General features: G+C 42.8%; 2 protein-coding genes across 2 annotated transcripts in view; both read right to left on the bottom strand.

Annotated features, from left to right (window-relative positions):
* Positions 1-640: 640 nt before the first annotated feature.
* On the bottom strand, positions 641-6,196 carry LOC137911049 (peroxisomal succinyl-coenzyme A thioesterase-like). The gene is made up of 10 exons (XM_068755471.1): positions 5,917-6,196; positions 4,874-4,973; positions 4,053-4,243; positions 3,393-3,556; positions 2,301-2,420; positions 2,074-2,156; positions 1,904-1,997; positions 1,489-1,569; positions 1,024-1,159; positions 641-765 (listed from the first exon to the last, which is right to left on the bottom strand). The coding sequence occupies exons 1-10, from the start codon at positions 6,194-6,196 to the stop codon at positions 641-643; spliced, it is 1,374 nt and encodes a 457-aa protein (XP_068611572.1).
* A 6,848-nt stretch (positions 6,197-13,044) lies between these two features.
* rassf3 (Ras association domain family member 3) overlaps positions 13,045-21,135 on the bottom strand; it is a 33,251-nt gene continuing 25,160 nt past the window's right edge. The window contains exons 3-7 of the mRNA XM_068755389.1: positions 16,064-16,171; positions 14,612-14,785; positions 14,013-14,100; positions 13,598-13,713; positions 13,045-13,194 (exon numbers count right to left, since the gene is read on the bottom strand). Of these exons, the coding sequence (XP_068611490.1) occupies positions 13,045-13,194; positions 13,598-13,713; positions 14,013-14,100; positions 14,612-14,785; positions 16,064-16,171 (636 nt within the window). The remainder of the gene's footprint in view (positions 13,195-13,597; positions 13,714-14,012; positions 14,101-14,611; positions 14,786-16,063; positions 16,172-21,135) is intronic.

Raw genomic sequence — 21,135 nt, 5'->3', positions numbered from 1 at the left:
CAGGATGTGGAAATAGTTTATTTACCTGTAAACAGGTCCTCTGATGACAATGTTTCTGGATGAAAAATAACTCAAACAAATGTATTTTTATTAATACAATTTGTTCTAGATTAATTAAATCAGTTCTCATAAAATAATTTGAAATCACCTTCTAATTTGCAATAGTGTTTTTTATTTCCATTTAAAATCTCAAATGCAGTTAAATCATAATTGATCAAGTTAGAAATCAATCAAGACAGCACTAAAAGAACATAAATAACAATCAGGAAGATTGAAGATCTATAAAACATAAAGTTTAAAAAAAGTTTGATTAAAGTTACAACATCCAGTTACAGGCTGACAACATAATACACCTGCTCATCTCTAAACAACTTTATTAATATCTTATTTCCATCAGAATCAGCCGTCAGAATAACTTGAGCTCAGAATCAAAGGCCCCTTTTGCAATCTGGGAACAATCCTACTGTTTCTGATAGTCGGCTATATCAGATCAAAAGTTATTTTGTGCTCTACGAGTTATGTAACGAAGGCATGTGGACGACAGTAATGAGGCAGTACCAAGTGACATCATAGAAACAGTGACCCTCTCACTCATTTAGTCTCCAGTATAGATCCGTGGGCTAACTGTGTACCGGTATTTTTACTTCCTGGCTTTGGGAGTGATCCTGGAGTACAGATGATGCTGCAGGAAAGCTAGGATCTTCTTCCAGGAATCTTCCTGTGCATCTGAGTGGGGTTTTGTTTGTCCTCCCCACAGCACCATCACTGAAACACAGAATGTTATGTTTGAGAGAAGCAGCTTTCACACATTGAGTCAAGAACAGGATGAACAGCCAGAGGTAACATAAAGCACTGGGGCACTGATCTATTACGCAAAGCTACCTTTTACTTCAGTACCTGCTGAACATCTAGACTGGTGCAGGTCATTGTTTCTACCATCAACACACAGAAGCCGCTGCTTTCCACTAAAGTATGCCCCATCATTATCAGCGTTCATGGCATGGTTAAAGGCATAGAACTCACCTTTTTGTGCATTTGACATAGAATACGAAGCCCTGTAGTGTGGCGAGAAGGGCGGTTGGATCTGGTGTCCGGCGTCGGGGTATTGCAGGCTGGTCAGCAGGTGTTCCTTCCCTGTTGCCTTCATCCTTCGGAAGAGCTGAGGGCAAAATGATGAATCCGTACAGAACAGATTTCATATCAGCCTTTATTTTTCATTTTGTTGACTTGAATGAAACACTACAACAGATAGATGTCAAGCCTAAAAGAGAAGACAGTGTGAAGGTGAGCAAAAGGAGCATTCAAAGTCTACAATAACACGACATATTGATGTTCATCGTTGTCATCATGCATGACGACAACATGCTGAATAACCCTGAGAACACCGATATCACTATTCAAGAGACATGATTTGTGTTTACACGAGTCCAGGATGTAATTAGTGTTCTGTTGTCCTGTGTGGACATAAATATTAAAATATGTACTCACATCTTCTGCGTTCTCCCCTGCAGCCATAGTTTGATCATCATGGCCGCTGACCAACAACACTGGACAGTTTATTTTCTCCACCTTGCATAGAATTATTAAAGGAAACACTTTAAAATGTAAAGATATTAATAACAACAAGATCTAGTGGGGCTAAAATTGAACTGACACCTGCAATAAACGGGTCAGTTGTTACTTCAGTGCGAGAACCGTAGAACCAAAGAGAACCCAGAAAGACAGGGGGAGAACACGCAAACTCTGCACAGAAAAGCCTTAGGTAAAATCAAACCTGTGACCTACACTAACCACTGCGTTCCCCAAAAGTAAATAAAAACTATTTCATTTAATTTATGTCAAATGACAGCAATCCAACACTTGATGCCATCCTTGTGAGGTGATCAGTGTAAAATGTACTCACATTCAGTTTCTTTGAAGGGTCTTTCAAAATTTCTGGACCGATATCTCGCCATATTTGATGGTTGTTCTCATCCACACGAATCATGTTAAAGTGCCTGACATCACAAGTAATTGTTCCGTCACTCCAGCTGAGAAACAGTTATTTATAGTTTCCGACACAAAATAACTTACTTGACCGTCAATTTATGGATTCCTCTTACGGTGAACTCGTGAAGAACGAAGTGGAAGCCACCGACAGAAACACAACAAAGAGGCTGGAACACAGTAACATGAGTTATTTGAAGACTGAGAGCCATGAGGGAAGGAGAAAATTAAAGAAACTATGTCAGGATATTTGTAGGATTAATGTATTTTCTGTTTATTTTAGCATCTGTCATATCAAATTATTTGTGACTTGCCTTGATTACGTTGCTCTCAGTTACCAGATACATGGCCACAATTGAACCGAGACAAAAACCAAATATTCCAATTCTGTCTGGGATCACTTGAGGATGGTCCTTGAGAATATTAAATGCCGTCTGTGCAGAAGCAGAAAACAGGAAATCTTTGTGAAGTTGTTGGTTGCTGTGAAAACTTAAAAACAAGTTCTTCACAAGTATAATAGAATAAAGAAACAGTTGTGGAACCCCTGATGAAGAAAGAAAAAGCAAATTAGAACATTACAGACCATTTCTGAAGATTTTCTTGATTTCTAACATTTCAGAGACAACTGTACTTACAGTTTCTCTTAATGGAGACATATTATTTTAAAAAAACCTCACTTTTCCCATGTTTCTACACTATTGTGGTGATTTTGGGTCCTTCACCCCAAAACAAGATTCTGATTCACTTTGTATTTTTCGTTAACTTTGCAGTCAATGTGTCTGGAACCCGGCTGGAGCTTCCTGCTCTACATAGCTCCGCCTCCTGCTCAGGTCCTGCCACACCTGTAATCAGCTCATCCACGTCACCTGTGCTGCTCAGTCAGGACACCTGCTGCTCATCATCTCATCAGTCTAACATCACATATAGTCTGCTCAGTCTTCACACCGGCTCACAGAGATTATGTAATCACTGCCATTGGTTTGTTTGTCTGTTCACAACATAACTCAAAGTTAAAGATGGATATTGAAGTTTCTTGATTCCCCTTCTCCTGTTTATTTTGGTTACTACCAGCATTGGCCCAATAGTAACAGTTGTTCAAGGATACTTGTGGTTTTAATGAGGAATTTTCCATTTCAGACAGCATCTACTGATTTCTCTTAGTTATTAATTAAAATTATAGCCAGTCTATGAAAGTTCAATAAATTCTAAAACTTCAAATGTCACAGATTCAGCTCAGCAAATAATACTAAAATTGGTGAATAGGAAACTCTGGAAGAACATGGGGCAGCAAATTCAAACATGCAACCACAGTGAAGCTGTGAAGAAATTAGTATGACAATAATTATATACCAGAAACCCTTTATACAGACTGGAAGAAAATAAATAAACAAAAAAAACAAACAAACCTCAAAATAGCTCAAGCCAACATCTGCTTTCTCCATCTCACCAGGTTTTACATATTCCAGCGCAAAAGAAGCAAAACCGCGGGATGCCAGCAAAGACGACCGATACTCCAGCAGTCCTCCACCTCCTCCCCACATATCCAGCACCCCAGGGAAAGGCCCTGGACCTGAAAGCAGAGACAAAGATGTCTGAGAAAAGACAGTTTCTACAAATCAAACTAGAAAAAGAGAATCAGAGATTGCAGACCCTCGCCTCCAAAAGACTATTTGATCTTGTGAGACAGTAAACAGGGCTTCCGGATCAGAGGGGCCAAACCTGCTCTAGCTTGCTGCTCCGGAACGTACTACAAGACTCCTTCTGGACTCTTTTTCCCATCATGCCATTCGTGTCCCTCCCTCTTAAAGTGGCAGTTTACAGCACAGGCACGATTCCAGATGTAAAAATAATTCTAGAATCTGGATCCAGATCCGGATCAACGCCATTCTCGGGGAGGACCGAGCCACAGACAGACAAACAAACAAACGGACCCAATTGCATTACCCTCGCCTCCCCTTCGGCGAGGGTAAATATAAAAATGCCACAATCTAACCATAAAGGGTCAGGAGACGTCCCAGTCTTTTTCAAGATCAACAAAAAGAGAAGAGAAGATAGCACAGCTGTACCTGGTGGTATAAAGAGGGTCCCTCTCACTCCTTTCTCACTGATATCGATCCTCCGGACCCCGGGAGCCAGGTACCATCTCTCTATGAGCACCGACGCCAGAGGACACTGATCCCTGAAGCCCTCTGCTAAATGTCCTCTGCAGACCGAGATGTTGATGAGCATCGGGGTGCAGACATTTTTCTTTCTCAACCTGACAGGTAACAAAAAGGGCATAGATTTTAATATCCACAGTCCCATCAGTTTGTCTTATATTTCTGTGAGTGAGCATCGGGCTGTAGCGAACGCTGTCGCTCTGCTACTCTCTTCTTCGAGAAGGTAAAGAAAGCAGCAGTAACGAGCACAATCAGCACAAAAAACAAACATATATAGGAATGACATGCACGGGAAACCTGCTGGGATTTTTTCAAAGAGAAGAGGAAACCAGGCCACCCTAAGAAATTGCCATTTGAGGAATTTGTCCAACCCCTTATGAGGAGCACAAAAATTGGTCCTAAGTTTCCCTCCCAGAGGTGAGAGTTAAAACTCCGTCTGACAGGAGACTCTGGACAGAACTGGCAGGCCCAAATGTATTGTGAGGGTCTGTTGGGAACATCTGGCAGAGTCTCCTGTCAGAAGGAGTTTTAACTCCCACCTCTGGGAGAGCTTCGACCATATACTGGGGGAGGCAGGGGACATTGAGTCAGAGTGGGCCATGTTTCGTGCCTCCATTGTTGAAGCAGATGAGTCAACTGAGTCTCCTCTCTGTGTAAAAGAAATGTTAAAAAAACAAAAAAACAAATGCACTTGCGAAATTGAGCTTTCCAGAGATTTCATGGATTACCTGATGCCAGCACGGGATCCTGGAACTGGCCGCATGCTCCACAACAAACCCATGACCTCTGTTCCTGTGTAGGTGCCCCCAAAACTCAAATCCTCTGCAACTGGAAACATCAAAAAGTCAACAACAGTAAAAGAAAGTTAGACAGGCAGCAAACATCTGTGGTCTAGTTGTGCTGATGGTACGAGGTCACTGCTGAAACTAGATATGGCAGCTATACTGTCAAGAAAGTTGTATTAAAAACCAAAAGGTTAACAATGGTGTGGGTTATAAGATGGATGCTTTTAAGTGTCATAATAAGGGGTTTTAAAAAATGTTTGCAGTGGTGCTCACAGTATCTTATGTTGAATGTATGCATGCCTTTGAAATGTTAACATATATTTGTGTTTTGAGAAGTTTTATTCATTAAATGTTTTGATTGAGGCAGAAATGTTCCTGCTGTAAGGTGGCATTCAGGACATGTCCTACACTAATCTTTGAGCTGTTTATACATCCCTGGCTAACAAAACCTTTTGCTTATCCTCAGAAGTCTTCATGAAACCCAAATGCCCTTCTCATGGTATGGTATGCCCGACCTTCATAACCTCAACTTCTTGCCCCAACTGCTCTGCCTAACTGCGCTTTTCCTCCCCAGCTTTAGTGCCGAGATCGGGCGAGTCACGCACGAGCCACTGGTAGAGCGTGTGTGGACGTGCAGACACAAGGAGAAGGCACAGACATTTTGTGCACGAGATTTCTGCCAGACTCGTTTCAGTACTTCAGTACACAGGATCGACAGGATGGTTTATTTAGCTGTTTTTGGGTTGGTAATGGCCCAAAACCACCAAAATAATAGTGTAGAAACATTGTATGTCTCCTTTAAATTGGTTCTAGGTTGCTCTAGCCAATTAAATTAGCACATCCTCGGGACCTTCTGTCCAGGTCACTAAATATATTCCTAGTCATTCACCAAGTGCACGTCTTGGAGTAGAGCTGAGCCGATTTCTTTCATTCCACAAGAGTAGGAGAAAAAAGGAGCTGTAACTCTACAAAGGAGGAACGCTCACCAGATACTACCCCTCTGTGATCACTGATGTAGTGTCCAAAGGCTTCCCAGTAATCCTTATCCTCTGACTGGTGCAGGGAGTGAAGGGTTACTGGGGATCCTGGAGGCAGGTTCTCGACCACCACCTTGAACTTCTCATCCACCAGAGCCCGAGTGGGGAGAACAGAGAGAACCGGAGGGGCGGACTGAGTCACGCTCGATAATCGTCTGTGGACGAGGTCAAAGTCATTCATGGGCAGCTTCACCAAAGTACTGCAAAGTACTGTACTTTGGAATGACATGATATTCCCAGAAATATACAGTTGATTAGTACATGCTAGTAAATGTACAACACTCCATGATGTACGGTAATTCTCTTACCGTGTAAATACGAAGGTAAACCTCAGAGGACGTCTTAAAAAAACTGACAACATAGTTTGTGACAGAGTTTAATCCACTCTTCTGCAGGTACCTGGAGATGACAGTATTTAAGAAAGAGACGGATATCAGGTCATCCATTGAGTTTCTGCTTCAGATATGGCTTTGTTTTCATTGTTGGGTTGAACATCTGAGCTTTTGTGTAACTTCTGGCATCATAACTGCACCAGCCGGATTTCAGTACATGATGTAAATGTAGCTCACTTCATTGTGTACAAATACATGTTTTAATTTTGTCCTAGTTTCCCTCCTTTTCATATTTTACATTCTCGTGAAGCAAATATGCAGCTCCACTCATCACCTGGATCAAAAAGGAAGAAAGTGTCCGGTTAACATCAAAAGGTTTTTAGTATGGAACTCCTGCTCACTAACACAACTCATCTTTTATTCTGTTTGATGTACCAAGCTGCAATAATACTTAAATACTAGTTTCACTATGATACTAGAATAATACTCGTTTCTGTATTTCCACACAAACCAACTACGACATACAGAAGGATTTCATATGTGTTCATTATGAAGTTTAGAGTAGCTGAGAGCACGAGACATATCTTCAGTTTTAACACTAAATCTTTGTGTATGTAAAGTAAAATTAACAAATTACAGAGGCTGATTTCAAAAGAAAATTCTAATTCCCAATCTGGAAATTTGCACACAAACACAATTTAATTTTTTATTAACGCTACAGACCATCAGGAAGCAATTTGAGGAAAAAACTCAGGTGACATGACATGCTCCTCCTGTTAAAAGATTGTCATCATTCAGTTAAGAATTATTCATAGATTAGTAAAAGGAAGAGAGGGTTGTCTTCCGGGAATGCTGGTGGTGTAGAGCGGCAAGGTGTGATGGAGGAGTGTCCCCATTAAAGGACACGGATACAGATGTCCAACTTAAGGTCGTTTTATTTTGCTGCGGTCTGTAATAACACAGTAACAGACACACATGAGCACAATGTGCACATTCAACACAATGTGCACATTCAACTTCTAGTAAATAACTGTAATTACACTAACCTTCTGGCATGTACGCGCAGCGCTGAACTGAAGGAAGTAGACGTTCTCTGTTAAGACAGACAAGCCACGGTAAAAGGGCGTTCCACCGTGTGTGGAAAGTGAAACTATTTCCAGCTTCCACGCTGCACACGGAGATATGGTGCATTCAAAGGCGTCGGAGAACTATGGTGCGTTCACGAACGTGGGATATGTGACGATTTGAGAATGTTTGTAGCAAGGAGCATATTGAATATTATTTTAATGTGTTACTAAACATGGCATGATCCCATCAGTGGCATTTGGTTTTAATAATACATAGAGGGGCAGAACTGATCAGAAAGACACACCTTACGTCCACATCACAGCAATCTCACCTGTAGGACACATATGTCAAAGTCAAGGCCTTCTAAGGTGCAGGCGGTGGCAGATTTTCCGCGCCCAGTCTCTGTTAAAGGCTTACAGGAGTTTCTGGGCATGGTAAAATTTTACAACTGTTTCCTCCCTCGCGCAGCTCATCTCCTGCAGCCACCGTACGATGCTTTGAGGTCGAAGAAGGCCAAGGACCAGGTAGACTGGACTCCAGAACGGTGCAAGGCCTTTGATGGGGCCAAGTCTGCCCTGGCTAATGCGGCATTACTTGCACACTCTTCAGCCACAGCATCCTCGACCTTAAATCTGCTGGCACCGGTTTCGGTACCCCGTCTGACATCACTTCTGACAGACGTCCTCAGCTTGTTTCAGAGCTCTGGTCAGCAACTTGCCGTCTTGTTTTTGGCTCTGCCCGGGAGAGATGGGCGGATGAAGCCTTGTGATGCTTTTGAGGTTTCTTCCTGATTGTACCAAAAAAAAGAGTTGAAGCTTCAAAGCCTCAAATAAAGGCCCTGCTGGTGACATCTAGTGGTCTGCTGCTCTTATAGGCGCCATGAATTTACAAATGATTTCCACACCTTGATTCCCGTTTCAACACAAAAGCAGTCTCAAGCGGCTGTACGTCCATTCTGAGAATCATTGTCAACACATTAAAGTGTCACATTTTGAACTGTTTACATTTGCTCTCCTTTTCCTACTTACTGTTATCAAATCATGATTTAGATTGATATTGCAGATATTTCATCTTCAGTGTTTTGGAGGTACGACCGAAGGTTTGGGGAGACGTTCTTATGGAATTTATGGCATAAAAAAATGGAAGTAAATACATTCTGAATAGGAAACAACGCCGTAAAAGTGATGCACGACATGTGATTTACGAGGTGCCAATTCTGTTTCCTCGGGCCAGGTTTACGCTGCTCTGATGCTAAACTATTCGTCATCTCATACCAGTCATGGGATTATTTCCCACTATTCAGAAAAGTGAATAAATAGTTTTCAAAGGCAGCATTATTTATTTAACTTAATTGCAAAACCTAAAAACAGACAATTTAACGGTTTTAATTTAAGCTTTAATAGACGCAGCCCGCCTTCCATGAGGAAAGGCCACATTTGGCAACGATTCACAGAGAAACCACAAGATGTGGACAAAGAATACAGAGACACAAACATTGGATAAAATTCTCAATGTCAATCAGGGGTCGTTTTTCTATCTCCTCGTTCTGCTGCCATCAGAGTTTGGGGATGTGCTGCAAGGGGCCGAGCTTTCAGACTTTATTCAATCCAAAATTTTATTCTATTGACTCCACAGGTTAGTGAATTGAAGTTAGTACTTCTTTGAGATCAACATTCATTGTTTGATTGTAAAGCAACATTTATTTTTGTCTTTGCACCTCAGGCATGAATTTAAAGTCAGTGGTCTAATTATTGGAGCGTAGACCAATAGCATTTGGGTTGCTGAGCTCATGATGAATCGAGAGCTTCTGACTCTACCATTCATCTAATGAATCAATGAAATGGCCGAACGGGCATTTTACAGATCTTTGTTATTTGACAGTAAAGTGTCTTCTTGCTAAAACAGGTCAGACAAGACATTTTAAATGATAGGACAGTTCATTCAGGAGCAAGATAATCCATAATTCAGTGGCCCCTACAATTTAGTAGTTGTGTGAAATTGTATTTTAAAATTACAAATGTATTTAATCGAAGGTACAAAGGAAAATTAGACATTTTCTGATTGCGAATTTCCTGAAATTGTCTTCAAATTTAAGAATGACCTTTAAATTACTTACTGAACAGATATTTTTATTCAATTTAATAGATTGTCATGTAAAAAAACCAATGCAATAATTCACTTTAAAGCCACGGTTTTCTCCCACAGCTTATCTGATGGTAGAATAATTTAAAACCCCTTTCAATAAAACTCGAAACCACATGATTTTCCCACTACTGAAATATTGTTGCTCCAGGCAACACCACAAAATTTAAGTGACACAGATGCAAATATCCAGAGATTTTTGTGAAATTGCCACGTTTTTTACGGCTCCAGTTCCAAATGAAAAGCCTTAGAAGAACATCTCTGAATGCACACCAGCGATCCCAGAATACTAGACCAGTAGCCTTTCATTATTGATCAGCATGTCATATTTGAATTACCAGCACCTAACAGCATAAAAAAAAAAAGATCCCTTTGTAACAATATTGAAGACAAATGTTTTTAAAATGCTGTCTGATCTAGTTTTATGACTTTGCGTGCCTCAATGTCGAAAAGCTCAGCAGAGTGTGCAGTTAAAAAGAAACCACATAGAAGACTCAACACGTTTCACAGTCTACGGCTAATTTGGAGCAAACCATCATAAAAAAGCTCGACCAGAAAAAAAATAACATACTTCAATTTATATATATAAAAAAATGAATAATGAGAGCAGCTTAAAAGATTTGAAATTTAAGATTATATTGTATTACATGTTAATGTTAAGTAAAGAGTATGATGGTGGCAATTTGCAGATACAAAAAAGAAAAACCCATCTTCCCTGAATTCAAAGTTAAAGTGCCCTTAAAAATTGAAACGACTCGTCTATGATGCGGTTTCACTAATCGTTTTGATACATCAACTGCTTCCATGCAGATGTTTGTATAATTTTAAATTACAACATACACATGCAACAAAAAAACAGTAGTTTAAATCTATACCTGGCAGACTTCCTAATTTGTGAGGTATGATTTCCAATCTTTGAAATGGCCAATCAAATCTCACAAGTTACAAAAAAAAAGCTACAGTCCATTTAAATGTTGGCATTTTTTCTAGTTTCAATAGTTTGGCATAGTTTTAAAAAAGTTTGCTTAAAATGTCTGTTTAAATCTGTGCCCCTGATAATGAATGATTAAATTTTTATCAAATGAATAATAAATATTTAATAATTGCTCAACATTCAGATGAGATTTCATAATCAGGCATATTTTGAAAGGGGCAGACAAAGATGAACATAAAAAACATTTGTTTCTACAGGTCAAGTTCTAAAATCACTGGATTCAACATTCCCTAACACCACCCTTAAGAATGCCCATGTTTTTAACTTCATGTTACAAATGTCTCAGAAAAAAAAGAAACTAAACAAAAGAAAGCAATTACAAAAATGAACAAAATTAAGCCCCGTGGCGAAGCCGAAACAATCCTGATGTGACATCACAAGGATTTGTTTTTGTTCTCACAAGTTACCTGAATATCATGAACAAAAATGGTGGTGTCCATCGTAGCATCATAAAAGGAATTATTTCACTTGTAGAAATTCAAATACTTAAGGTATGTTCCAAAGTTTTAACCCAGTGTTTGATTTTAGAATAAACTAGGGTTGAACCCCCTTTAAATAAAACTCTCAACCACATATATACGTCTCCCCCCATCAGTGAGAAGAGTTCTCTAATATGTTTTTTTGCTCCAGGCAACACCACAAAAATATCTTTGGTTATTACAAAATAAATCTAGATATAAGGTTCAACACAGGAATGAGAGAATAGTTGCAGTATTCTACCACTAGATGGCGATATTGAACAAGGTGTTTTCTACAGAAATGCATACAGTACCTGCAGCTTATCGATGAAGCATCACAACTCTTTTCCATCCCCCCCCATTTACTTGTATTTTGGAAACTGCTTTTGAAAAGCTAAAACATTTCCACAAAACCATATTTAGTCTTTTTGGTGTCTAAGCCATCAATAATAAATTACATGTACCAAAGAAGGCCTTGCATATTTTTAAGGCAACTTGTAAAGCCAAGCTCATGCAGGGAGCGTTATCTGGAACCCAACTGCACGAAAGGCTTCTCAATTTCTGCCAACTTGAATTCCACCTATTGCTTCATCCCCTTCTCTGCTGTTCTGTTCTGTTCTACAACATTTTGCTCTTTTATCCACTGGGAGAAAACAAAAGCTGAACCCAGGGTTGACTAGGCGGTCAAGGCTGCACGCTTCAACTGGCGATAAAGGCATGAAAACAGGCATTTTACATGAATGCTTGCAGACAGACTGGAGGAGAAAACAATGCAGCCATTTCCCCTCCCATGTTCTATGCAGCCATCACGATTAAAAACAAAAAAAAGCGTCCGTTTTGTTTTCTCTCAGATGCCGATTAGGAGCTCTTATAAATGCTGACACAATAACTTGTAGCTGCTTTTTCTGACAGCATCTACCACGTGCTTTTCCTCTGTCCATTTCAAAAACCAAACCCATCGTCCATGTTTTTCTTCCTGCACACACCTAATCTTTCTTTTCCACTTCCTCTGAACTGCTCAGTCAACTTCCAGAAGCCGGACAAACTTCCCCCCACTCCCTGTTCTGACTCAGTAGAGGTCAGGGGGGGGGGGGTCACAGCTATACAAGCTACATCAGCCATCAAACTCAAATGCAAGCACTCCATAATCCTTCTCACTCCTTCAGACAACACTCGACTTCCTCTTGCACTCAACAAGCTTTCATTTTGGATTCGTTTTCCCCTCTCTGCACCTTCAACATATTCAGGCTGGATTTTAAGGAGGCTGAAAGTGTGCCAAAAATTAAAAGAATTAAAGTCAATATAATTGCAATTTTTTTTTTACTTGTTAAATAAAATTATTTGAAAAAGTTAGGTTGAATAGGAAACAGTTTAATGGCACACTTACTCATTCAGCCTTCTGGTTCCCTTCATTAATTAATATTTCTTTAACCTTAAAATGCAATGATAACATATCTTCCTAGCTTCCGGGGGGGTTCTGAACTTTCCCGGTATTCCTGCTGTTCATCGACTCCTATTAGCGGTCTGGCTAAGCTATTCCCTGTGTCAGATTGGTGCTCCGCCTCTGCAGAACAAAATAAGACTTTTTGATTATAAAAAGAAAAAAGGGAAAAAGATAAAAGCCTCCACCCATTTAAATAAAGACAATAATATGTACAAACCTCGGAAACGTATTAAATAAAGCTAACTCTACATATGGCCTTGAATCTTTCACAGGTTTAAAAAAAAGAATCTGATAAACTGCATAAATTATGGGACACCATGACAGAGAGAAGCGAGGGATAACAAATAGAGGATGAATAAATATGGCACAGTTAATGGAATCTTTGGTGTGAGCCGACTGCTGGCAGAAGTTCAGTCTTAAATCCAGGCTGAACCAAACTTCACAGTTGTCCTTTCATTCCTCTGATCTTGTTCATTCCGTGTCTTTACATCATCCCTCCTCCCAGGCGTTGGATCCTCCCTCCTCATTCCGTGTTCGGAATCATGCTCTCTCCATTAAAATTTACACCAATTTTCTCCTCGGAGAAGAAATGTCCTTAGTTGGAGGGAGCAGCGTTCCCATTGTGTGGAGGGTAATCCTCTAGGAAGGTCCTCTGACCTCCCTGAGGGACGCCTGCAGTCTCTGGCGATAGGCCTCGTAGCGGCGAATCACCGCCTTCCTCTGTTCAGACTCCTCCTTTTCCAGGATCCGCAGGAAGTTCCGCAGCTCCGGGATGGAGAAGGCATCCCACTGAAAAGAGGAGAAGACACTCATCATTCATGCAGCACATTTTATTTTGGTGGTTTTAGTTTTCTCTCTCTCTTGGATGATGAACATCATTTTATGGCGGTCGAGTTCCTTCCTTCTTCATTCCATCTCTTTTTATTCGTATTATTGATTCCTTCGAAATGACAATAATGAAAACATAGAAAAAGTGGCAGAGATAAAGAGAAGAGAAGACGAAGGATGAATAGAAAGAAGGCAAAGAGGACTTCTGGGAAGATTTTCTGGGCAAAGAAGAGTCGGAAAGGGTCGTAGAAAACGTTACGAAAGAAATCTGAGAAAATAAAACAAAAAGCCGACAAACAGATGGGAAGAAAGAGGATAAGAAGAAGAGGATGGATCAGAGGGACGGAGGTAGAGGAGGGGTTACCATAACTTCTCCTGTCTGCTGTTCCCTCAGCACAAAGCTGAGCGTGTCGGTGTCGGGTCCCGCCACAAGACGAAGAAACAGCGGCTGCTCGTCGTTCGCCAGCTTACACACGTAAACTGCAGGACGCACACAAACACACACACACACACACACAGACAGGAGCTCGGTCAGTACAGTTTGCATGTTCCTTCCGGTAACATGCATGCGTTCAGGGTGTGTGTGTGTGCGTGCGCTGGGGGGGTATTCCGTGTGGGCGGTTCACAGTGGGGAGAGTCCAGTGGCATCCAACAACTTCAGGGTGAGGCAATCAGAAATACACTCGCATCTGCTACTGCGCTCGGCATGACGCCCACACACACACACACGCACACACACACACACACACACACACACACACACACACACACACCCTTACCCTGCTCCTCTCTGTGGTAGCGCTTATACAGGGCGTATTTGGCCGGGTTGTCTGCGACCATGAACTTGTCCAGCAGCGCGACGATGACCTGAACACACAAAGACCCTCGTGAAACCAACGACCTTGAGATCAAAGCAGGATCACACCTTTAATTTACACTCATTGACAACATTATCAGTGATTTGATTTATATTTATACTACCTAAAAACATGGGGGGGGTCCTGCATCAAATATATAGATACATTATTTTTACTGGTAATTGATCTGAGGATCTATTCATCATTGGTTCAAATCACCACACGGCCGGTTTGTGGCCTCTCTTTGTCTCACACGAGACCTTTAACATTTCTTTGTTCGACAGGAGCTATTAAACAATACTTCGTCTGATTGGCTGCGCCGACGACCGACAGCCAATCAGAAACGGTTTTGCTCTCGCTGTTATTCCACCGATGAGCTGATTCATTGCAGATTAAACAACAAGTCGGCGAACAAAACTCCCTGAACTCAACCCAGGAGTCTACCGTCGTCGGCTCCCGTTGAACCGGGAACTCGCGTGTGCGTGCGTGTACGCGTGTGTGTGTGTGTGTGCGTGAGCCACCTGTCTGACGGTGTTATTGGAGCTGATGTGGAGGGTGTTGGCGACCCCTCTGGGCAGGTAGAAGGCCTCCTCTGCGAGAACTCCTCCCGCTGCTCTCTGACCGCCGCGCAACGTCATTGGCCTCCTCAAGTCCATCTGGACCTTGATGAAGCCAGTATACACCCCGGTGGCGTTCTGGGGGGGGGAGGGGGGGCCACGGGGTTTAGAGGAGGGCAGGGAGCCTGTAATCTGATGCTCCATATCTGACTATATGATCCCTTCACAAAGGACCAGTTCACCCAATCAGACCAGTGCGTCCAGATGGCCCAGACAGAAGACGGCGTCATAATCTCATTACGCCATGTGGCGCCTGGAGGATGGTGCGCAGAAATGAGCAGGATGAAGAGGAGTCAGAATGAAGAGGAGAAACTAGACGCGATAAGACGAGGAGGATGCAAAACTAAGCCTGTTAACAGACAGAAGCTTTCACAGGTAAGGAATCTTACCTCACCTGCACCGCCCCAGTTTAGATCTCAATCCGCGGGGGGGTCAGAACATCTTGTAACGAATTACCTCCGAGCGCCGCAGACCGAAGAGGATAATGTGAATTCAACCAGTAACAGCAACACGTGTCGACAAAGGCGGGATGGAAGTGAAAAAAGAAAAGTCCTTATTGGATCATCCAAAGTCTGCTTCCAACAGCAGAGTGCTTCTCCACCTTCGAGCAGGCGTCCATTAGGCAGAGCGCTCATTTAGCTTTAGTGCTGAGCATTTTGCTATTGCACAATATATGGCTTTAAAACAATGTTAAATGACAGCAAATAACATCTGTGCATTTATCCTCTTCTCTCAGCTGCAGTTTGACCTTCAAGGCCCCGAGCTGGTCTGCTAAAGCGCTAACCAGCCTTAAATACTGACTAACCTCGTCCTCCGCTTCCGTTGGAGCCCGACCTTTCCTTGAGGATTGCTTGATCCTGTTTAGCTGCTGAATAAAATACAGATATTTCTGATTCTCAACCTAGTGGGTTTTAATACAACTCCAGACATCTGTCATGCCGCCAAAGAAAACATGATTGGGGGGGCGGACAACAATCGCAGGAATAACTCTGACGTTGTTGCTAAGGCATGCTGGGAGCAGGACGGCAGCGTGGAAATATCAGCGCACCTCAGATGTGGAGATTCAGAACCTGCGGGATTCTGCACGTTTGAACATCACAGCTCTTTCACGCACGTTTTTGTCTTTTTCCTTCATCCGTCACGTCTGTACATTTTGCACGTTACTCAAGTTTTCATTCTGTGCGTGTCGAATATTCATTCCGTCGCTAAAGCTTTACATTTTAATGAAATTTGGCAGCAGCAAAGAGAATCTCTTGATTAAGCCAATAAAAGATTCCCTCCGTTTTCAAAGGACAACGCAGCCTCAAGACGAGTACCGACTCAGCTAGTGTGCGTGCGTGTGTGTCGGCCACTCACGAGTGTCATCTTGAGGTGGTCTTTGGTCACCGAGTTGTACAGCTCGACCTTCTGCCGGATTTCCTCCCGGCTGAACTCCGTCCGAAGCTCTCGCACCTTCTCCACATCCTGACAAGGACAGAGAGGGAATTAAAGAAAACGAGACACGATGGCTCCTAAAAACGACGCGGCCTCCGATTGGACAGCAGCAGCAGGAGGTCACGGATCAGGAGAGGAAGAGTTCCTACTTAGCTGAAGAATAACGCATCAACTCATACTTGAATGGTCTCTTTTCAGGACATATCTCTGTTCAGAAAGCACGCAGGCTCAAGTTAATGGCGTATCTATGGCTAGAGACACGCTGCGCTGCGCTGGGAGAAGACGTTTCCCACTCACTCCTCACAGTGAAGCAAAGTGACATCTCCCAAAGACCAGCGAAAGACAAAAAAAAACACTGATTGGTCCATTTCTGTGTGACTTGACTTGTACATTTGAGACAAATTCTGTCCGGGTCCTCGCAGGGCAGGGGAATGTCGACCTCAGGAGGCCGTGCGGAAGCGACTCCTAGCAGGTCGTGTGTAAATATTCACCGCATGCGAGGAAGGCCAGCAGCTGCGCAGAGTTTATCCATAAATAGCCGGAGGAGGCGCGGCAGGCCAGAAGGTCAAGACAGAGGTCGGCTGATAAAGTTCTAGTCGAACGCCACACACAGGTTACTGTTGTGCATTATTTCACTCTGTAAAGCTGCCGTGTGGGTCGCACGCCGGTACCAAACGTCTCCCGTAGCGAGACCTCGGAGCTAGTTCAACGTTTTCCCGCTTGTAATGAACAAAGGCTAAGTCTCTTAAAAATATTATTACCAACATCAGTGGAATAAATCCTCACTTATACAACTAATTAAGCAAAAAATCACAGCCTGTTTCCTGACTGGGTCATTCATTTCGTTTTTCCCCGCCTCCAGCCCGATCATCATCAGCCTTTGAAAATCGATCGACCTCAAGCAAGAAAGAAAAAAGACAAAAAAGTCTGAAAGTCTGTCCGTGTGAAAGCTGCATTGTTTTGTTCGCCACAAACAACCAGCGCCAGACGTATTAAAACAGGACGCAAAGACGCGAGCGTCTGTGCTAGTGTGCGAGTGCCAACAGTCGGTTTTTGTGTGTGCTTACATGGGCATGGTGCAGCCCTCCACTCCATCTATTAAAAACCACAGAATCCAGAGAGGCTTCGAAGGCGCGCACACACACACACACACCCTTATATGGGAAACACACACCGCTCAGGCAAAGACAAGGTGCCAATACAAAACACACACACACGCTGCAGGTCTACTGAAAGCAGAATAACACACACAAACCATTATAAGCACACCTTTTGTGAACCCCTGATGGTTATTACACAGCTTATTACCCCCCCCCCCCCTCTTCTCTTTTGTTTCATCGTTTTTCACAAAGTTGTAATCTTGTCATTGTCACACACACACACACACACACACATACACACACACACACACTAATAATAATAAAAAGCGATGAGACAGAAAACAAAGGAGCGGAGAGAGAGAGACGGTTTTATCTCAATCTGCATGTCGGCCCGTTTCCTGGGAGTCGATTCAGAACCGACTGCTAGTTTAAGTTCAGTCTGCATGAAAAGGCATTTTGTTTCCTAAACGTTTCATCACACACACCTGCAGAATGTCCCGTCTTTGTTTAGCACCGCTACGCTAGCCTGCATGCACCGTCCTTAAACAGATGACATCACCAGCTATGTGTGTGTGTGTGTGTGTGTGTGTGTGTGTGTGTGTGTGTGTGTAGACAAAACATGCTGAGCTAGGCTAAACGGGCCCTAAAGCACGGCTCTGGATTTCTAGTTTCTTTCTCAACATTTGTTTAAACAGCCTCGTCAGATAAAGTCAGACATTTTCCATTCGTAAAACTTTCTATAACGCTTCCAGAGGCCGTTGGGAAATCAGTTAATGTGGCAAGAAAGCTCCTTCAACACCGATCAGAAAATATCCGTAAACTTTCTGCCCTCCTCAGACGCACCTCGTCCGTTTCTACGTTACTTCCTCTCATACCCAGGGAGGGAAGTCAAGATCAGCCACACCTTTCCTCCCGGCATTCCTGCACTAATGGGTACACACACACACACACACACACACACACACACACACAGTACATTTATACAGCATTGTACAAGGGCTCACACACCTTCCCTTCATGAACGATCGGCTAATGGAAAGAAACTCGAGCAGTCTTCTCCTTAAGAGGACATCTCGACCGAATGTCCCACTCAGACAGCGGATGAAGTGCAGCCTGGGTAAAGCCTTTTCATAGAGCTCTCCATCTACTGTATAAACTACCTACAGATGTCCACTATCTATGATCGCATTGCTGTAATCACTGTTAATGGCGTCCAGGTGTCTCAAACCTGAAGTTTTCCGAATAAATAAGACGAGACGAATCACATTTTTAGTGGGGAGGAAAATTATGGAAAATTATTTTTCAATACAAAACAATGTGATTAGATAATAGTTGCTGGGATCCTTACACATGTAGAGCATGAGTCACACATCTAGGTATTGTATTTCGTGTTTGTGTGCACTTTTAAAGTCTAAAGAGTGAAAATGAGATGGAAAGGCTGCTTTGAGGTCAAACTTTGGTATCACTGAGTTACTCAAAAAACAGAAGAAAATGACACTAATGTCGCCGCAGAGAGAAGTAAAACCTGCAGACACACGACGCTCGAATCAAAGTGTTCTACCGACATCCCAGCGTAGTTGTCTCTGTTCCACCAGAGCGGTTCCGTAAGTACAGCTTGGTTACAGTGCAGGACGCACAGTCACGGTTCAACTCACTGGAAGGACACTACAAAAGAGCCTGTTTGAAGGCGAGCACCCAGAGGATCAGGACCTTCCCCCAGGATCACCAAACAGAGGAAGATGGGGAGGAAGTAGGGGGGGGGGCACGCAAGACTAGAAGCAAAAAGTTAAACCCGCAGTGGGAGGACCACGTGATGACGGCCGAGAAAGATCTGAAAGAAGTCGAAGCAATAGGAATAAAAAGAAGTGAAGACTGCCAAGTTAAAAATAAAGGATAGTAGGAGAGCAAAAGAGAAACGGCTACAACTATTTGTAGCTAGAATAATGTATAATCATACTTAAAAAAAGTTAGTCAATTTTGCGGTTTTGAAGATAAATGTGACATTTTAAGATCGATGTTGTCCAATCAGCAGTTCGCATCGGAGGCTCCATGAAAAACTGATGAAGAAGAACTGCTCCCACCGGACGGAGAACCTGTGAATTCAAATGATTGCTAAATCGGAACACTCCCGTTTACACTCAAAGAGTTGAGTAACAGGCCAGGGGAGGGGGTGTGGGGGGCGGGGGAGCACGCATGACTTAATTCTGACCTTGCAGAAGAACAGAGATGAAAAGGCAGAGAGACATAAGCTTTATGCATGCGATGATAATGATGCAAAAATAAGAGACTTTACTTTTATGAGCAAAACAGAAGATTAGCACTCACTAGCACATTAAACACTTGCAAAGGAGAAACGGCTACAACTTATATGACCTCAGGTCATTCACCTTTCCTCATCCAGCTCAGCAGGTTGAACCCTGTCTAGGAGTTAAACACACTGTAATCAATGTGGACTCAAAACAACGTGAGGAAATGGTGACAAGGTAGAAACGACATTTCCCTCGCTCTGTTTGTCCGACATTGAACCAAGTTTGGTTAAACTCTTCTTGGTTTTTGGAAGGCTGCCTTGTGTTTTCGACTACAGCTGAACTCACAGGCATTAGCAGCTATACAATAGTCCAGAGTGACAAATTGCATTTTTTAGCCGTATTTTGAAGCCAAATATGCGCAGCTGCTATGCAAAATACACAGTCGCCCACAGGTCTGCATGATAATGAGTCTATAAAGGTGAATTTGTGTAAATACACACAGTAATAACGAGTAAATATGACATTGGGATTGTCACATACATGCACACACACACGCCTGACATGGCTCAAGACTAAAAACCTCATGAAATTATTATTTAGAAATGTTTATTTGCCTAAACGGCAACTGTGGACATTCCCAAAGCAGCTAATACGCTAGTACGCCCCCCAAAATGCGTAACGACGAGAGTAACGAAATATCTGGTTGTATGTAAACAGGCTTGCACAAGTGCTTCCTCACATCTTGTAGAAACATGTTGTGAAGCAGCAGTGATGACACATCGTCTTCCTCGTTCGCTGTCATTTCCCCTGCCTTAAGGCTGACTTGAAGCTGCTGGTTTGATCTAAAGAAATCAGCGTCTTGACAAACCGATCACCGATGCCCCCAAACCACAGACCCAGAGCTGGGCTTGGTGGCGAGAAGCGGCATCCGGAGGAACCCAACATGAGAATGGTTAAGAGAAACCCAAATAATCACGAACCCCTTCAGACGCCCAGATGTGGGCCGTTCCAGGCGCCCAGCTCCATCCTGCAGAACGCTGTCGGGCAGCTGTTGACACAAGCACGCTGAGCGTTCTCCGTTTTTGCATATTGATCATAAACCGGCCTCACGAGGTGTGTGACACTACCCACTGTATCAATATAGATCAATAATAACTCACGCAAAGGCTGCTGCGGTGGCGGTGTGCAAGTGGACAAAATGAGGACGTGAAAAGCAGGAAACAAGGCAAACAATACCTGAGATTGAAAACTCAAAGGGTGTGTGTGTGTGTGTGTGAGAGGCGATGACTTTTATGTTATTCTATTCAGTGGAAAATCCCTTCTAAACACCCCCCCCCCCCCCCCCCCCCCACACACACACACACACACACACACACACACACACACACAAACAGCCCCACATCAAGGCAGCAAATCCAACCACAGTGAAACAAAATCCAACAATAAAAAAAAACACAACAAACGAACCAACATCAAGCAGCGCACGGTGAGAACCCGCAGACCTCGAGGGGTTTCAGGTGAGGCCGGGTTTCCTTCCCGTGTTGGATTGTTGCGTGGCGTGAGAGGACTAATAACACACAATGGTGGTTTATCCTGCACACGGGTCGGAGTCTCTGCCCCGTCATTATGTACAAACCCAACATTA

The sequence above is a fragment of the Brachionichthys hirsutus genome, chromosome 22, assembly GCF_040956055.1.
Source record: "Brachionichthys hirsutus isolate HB-005 chromosome 22, CSIRO-AGI_Bhir_v1, whole genome shotgun sequence".
In the NCBI taxonomy this organism is placed as follows: Eukaryota; Metazoa; Chordata; class Actinopteri; order Lophiiformes; family Brachionichthyidae; genus Brachionichthys; species Brachionichthys hirsutus.
The sequence above is the reverse complement of the archived record's forward strand: the minus strand, read 5'-3'. Positions and strand labels throughout refer to the sequence as shown.

Excerpts from the sequence above, each read along its gene's own strand:
- LOC137911049 (XM_068755471.1), bottom strand. The coding sequence starts at position 6,196 with ATGTCATTCCAAAGTACAGTACTTTGCAGTACTTTGGTGAAGCTGCCC. Across the intron at positions 1,998-2,073 it reads ATCCATAAATTGACGGTCAA|GCACTTTAACATGATTCGTG; the intron begins GTAAGTTATTTT and ends TTGTGATGTCAG. Across the intron at positions 766-1,023 it reads TATGTCAAATGCACAAAAAG|TGATGGTGCTGTGGGGAGGA; the intron begins GTGAGTTCTATG and ends TCTGTGTTTCAG.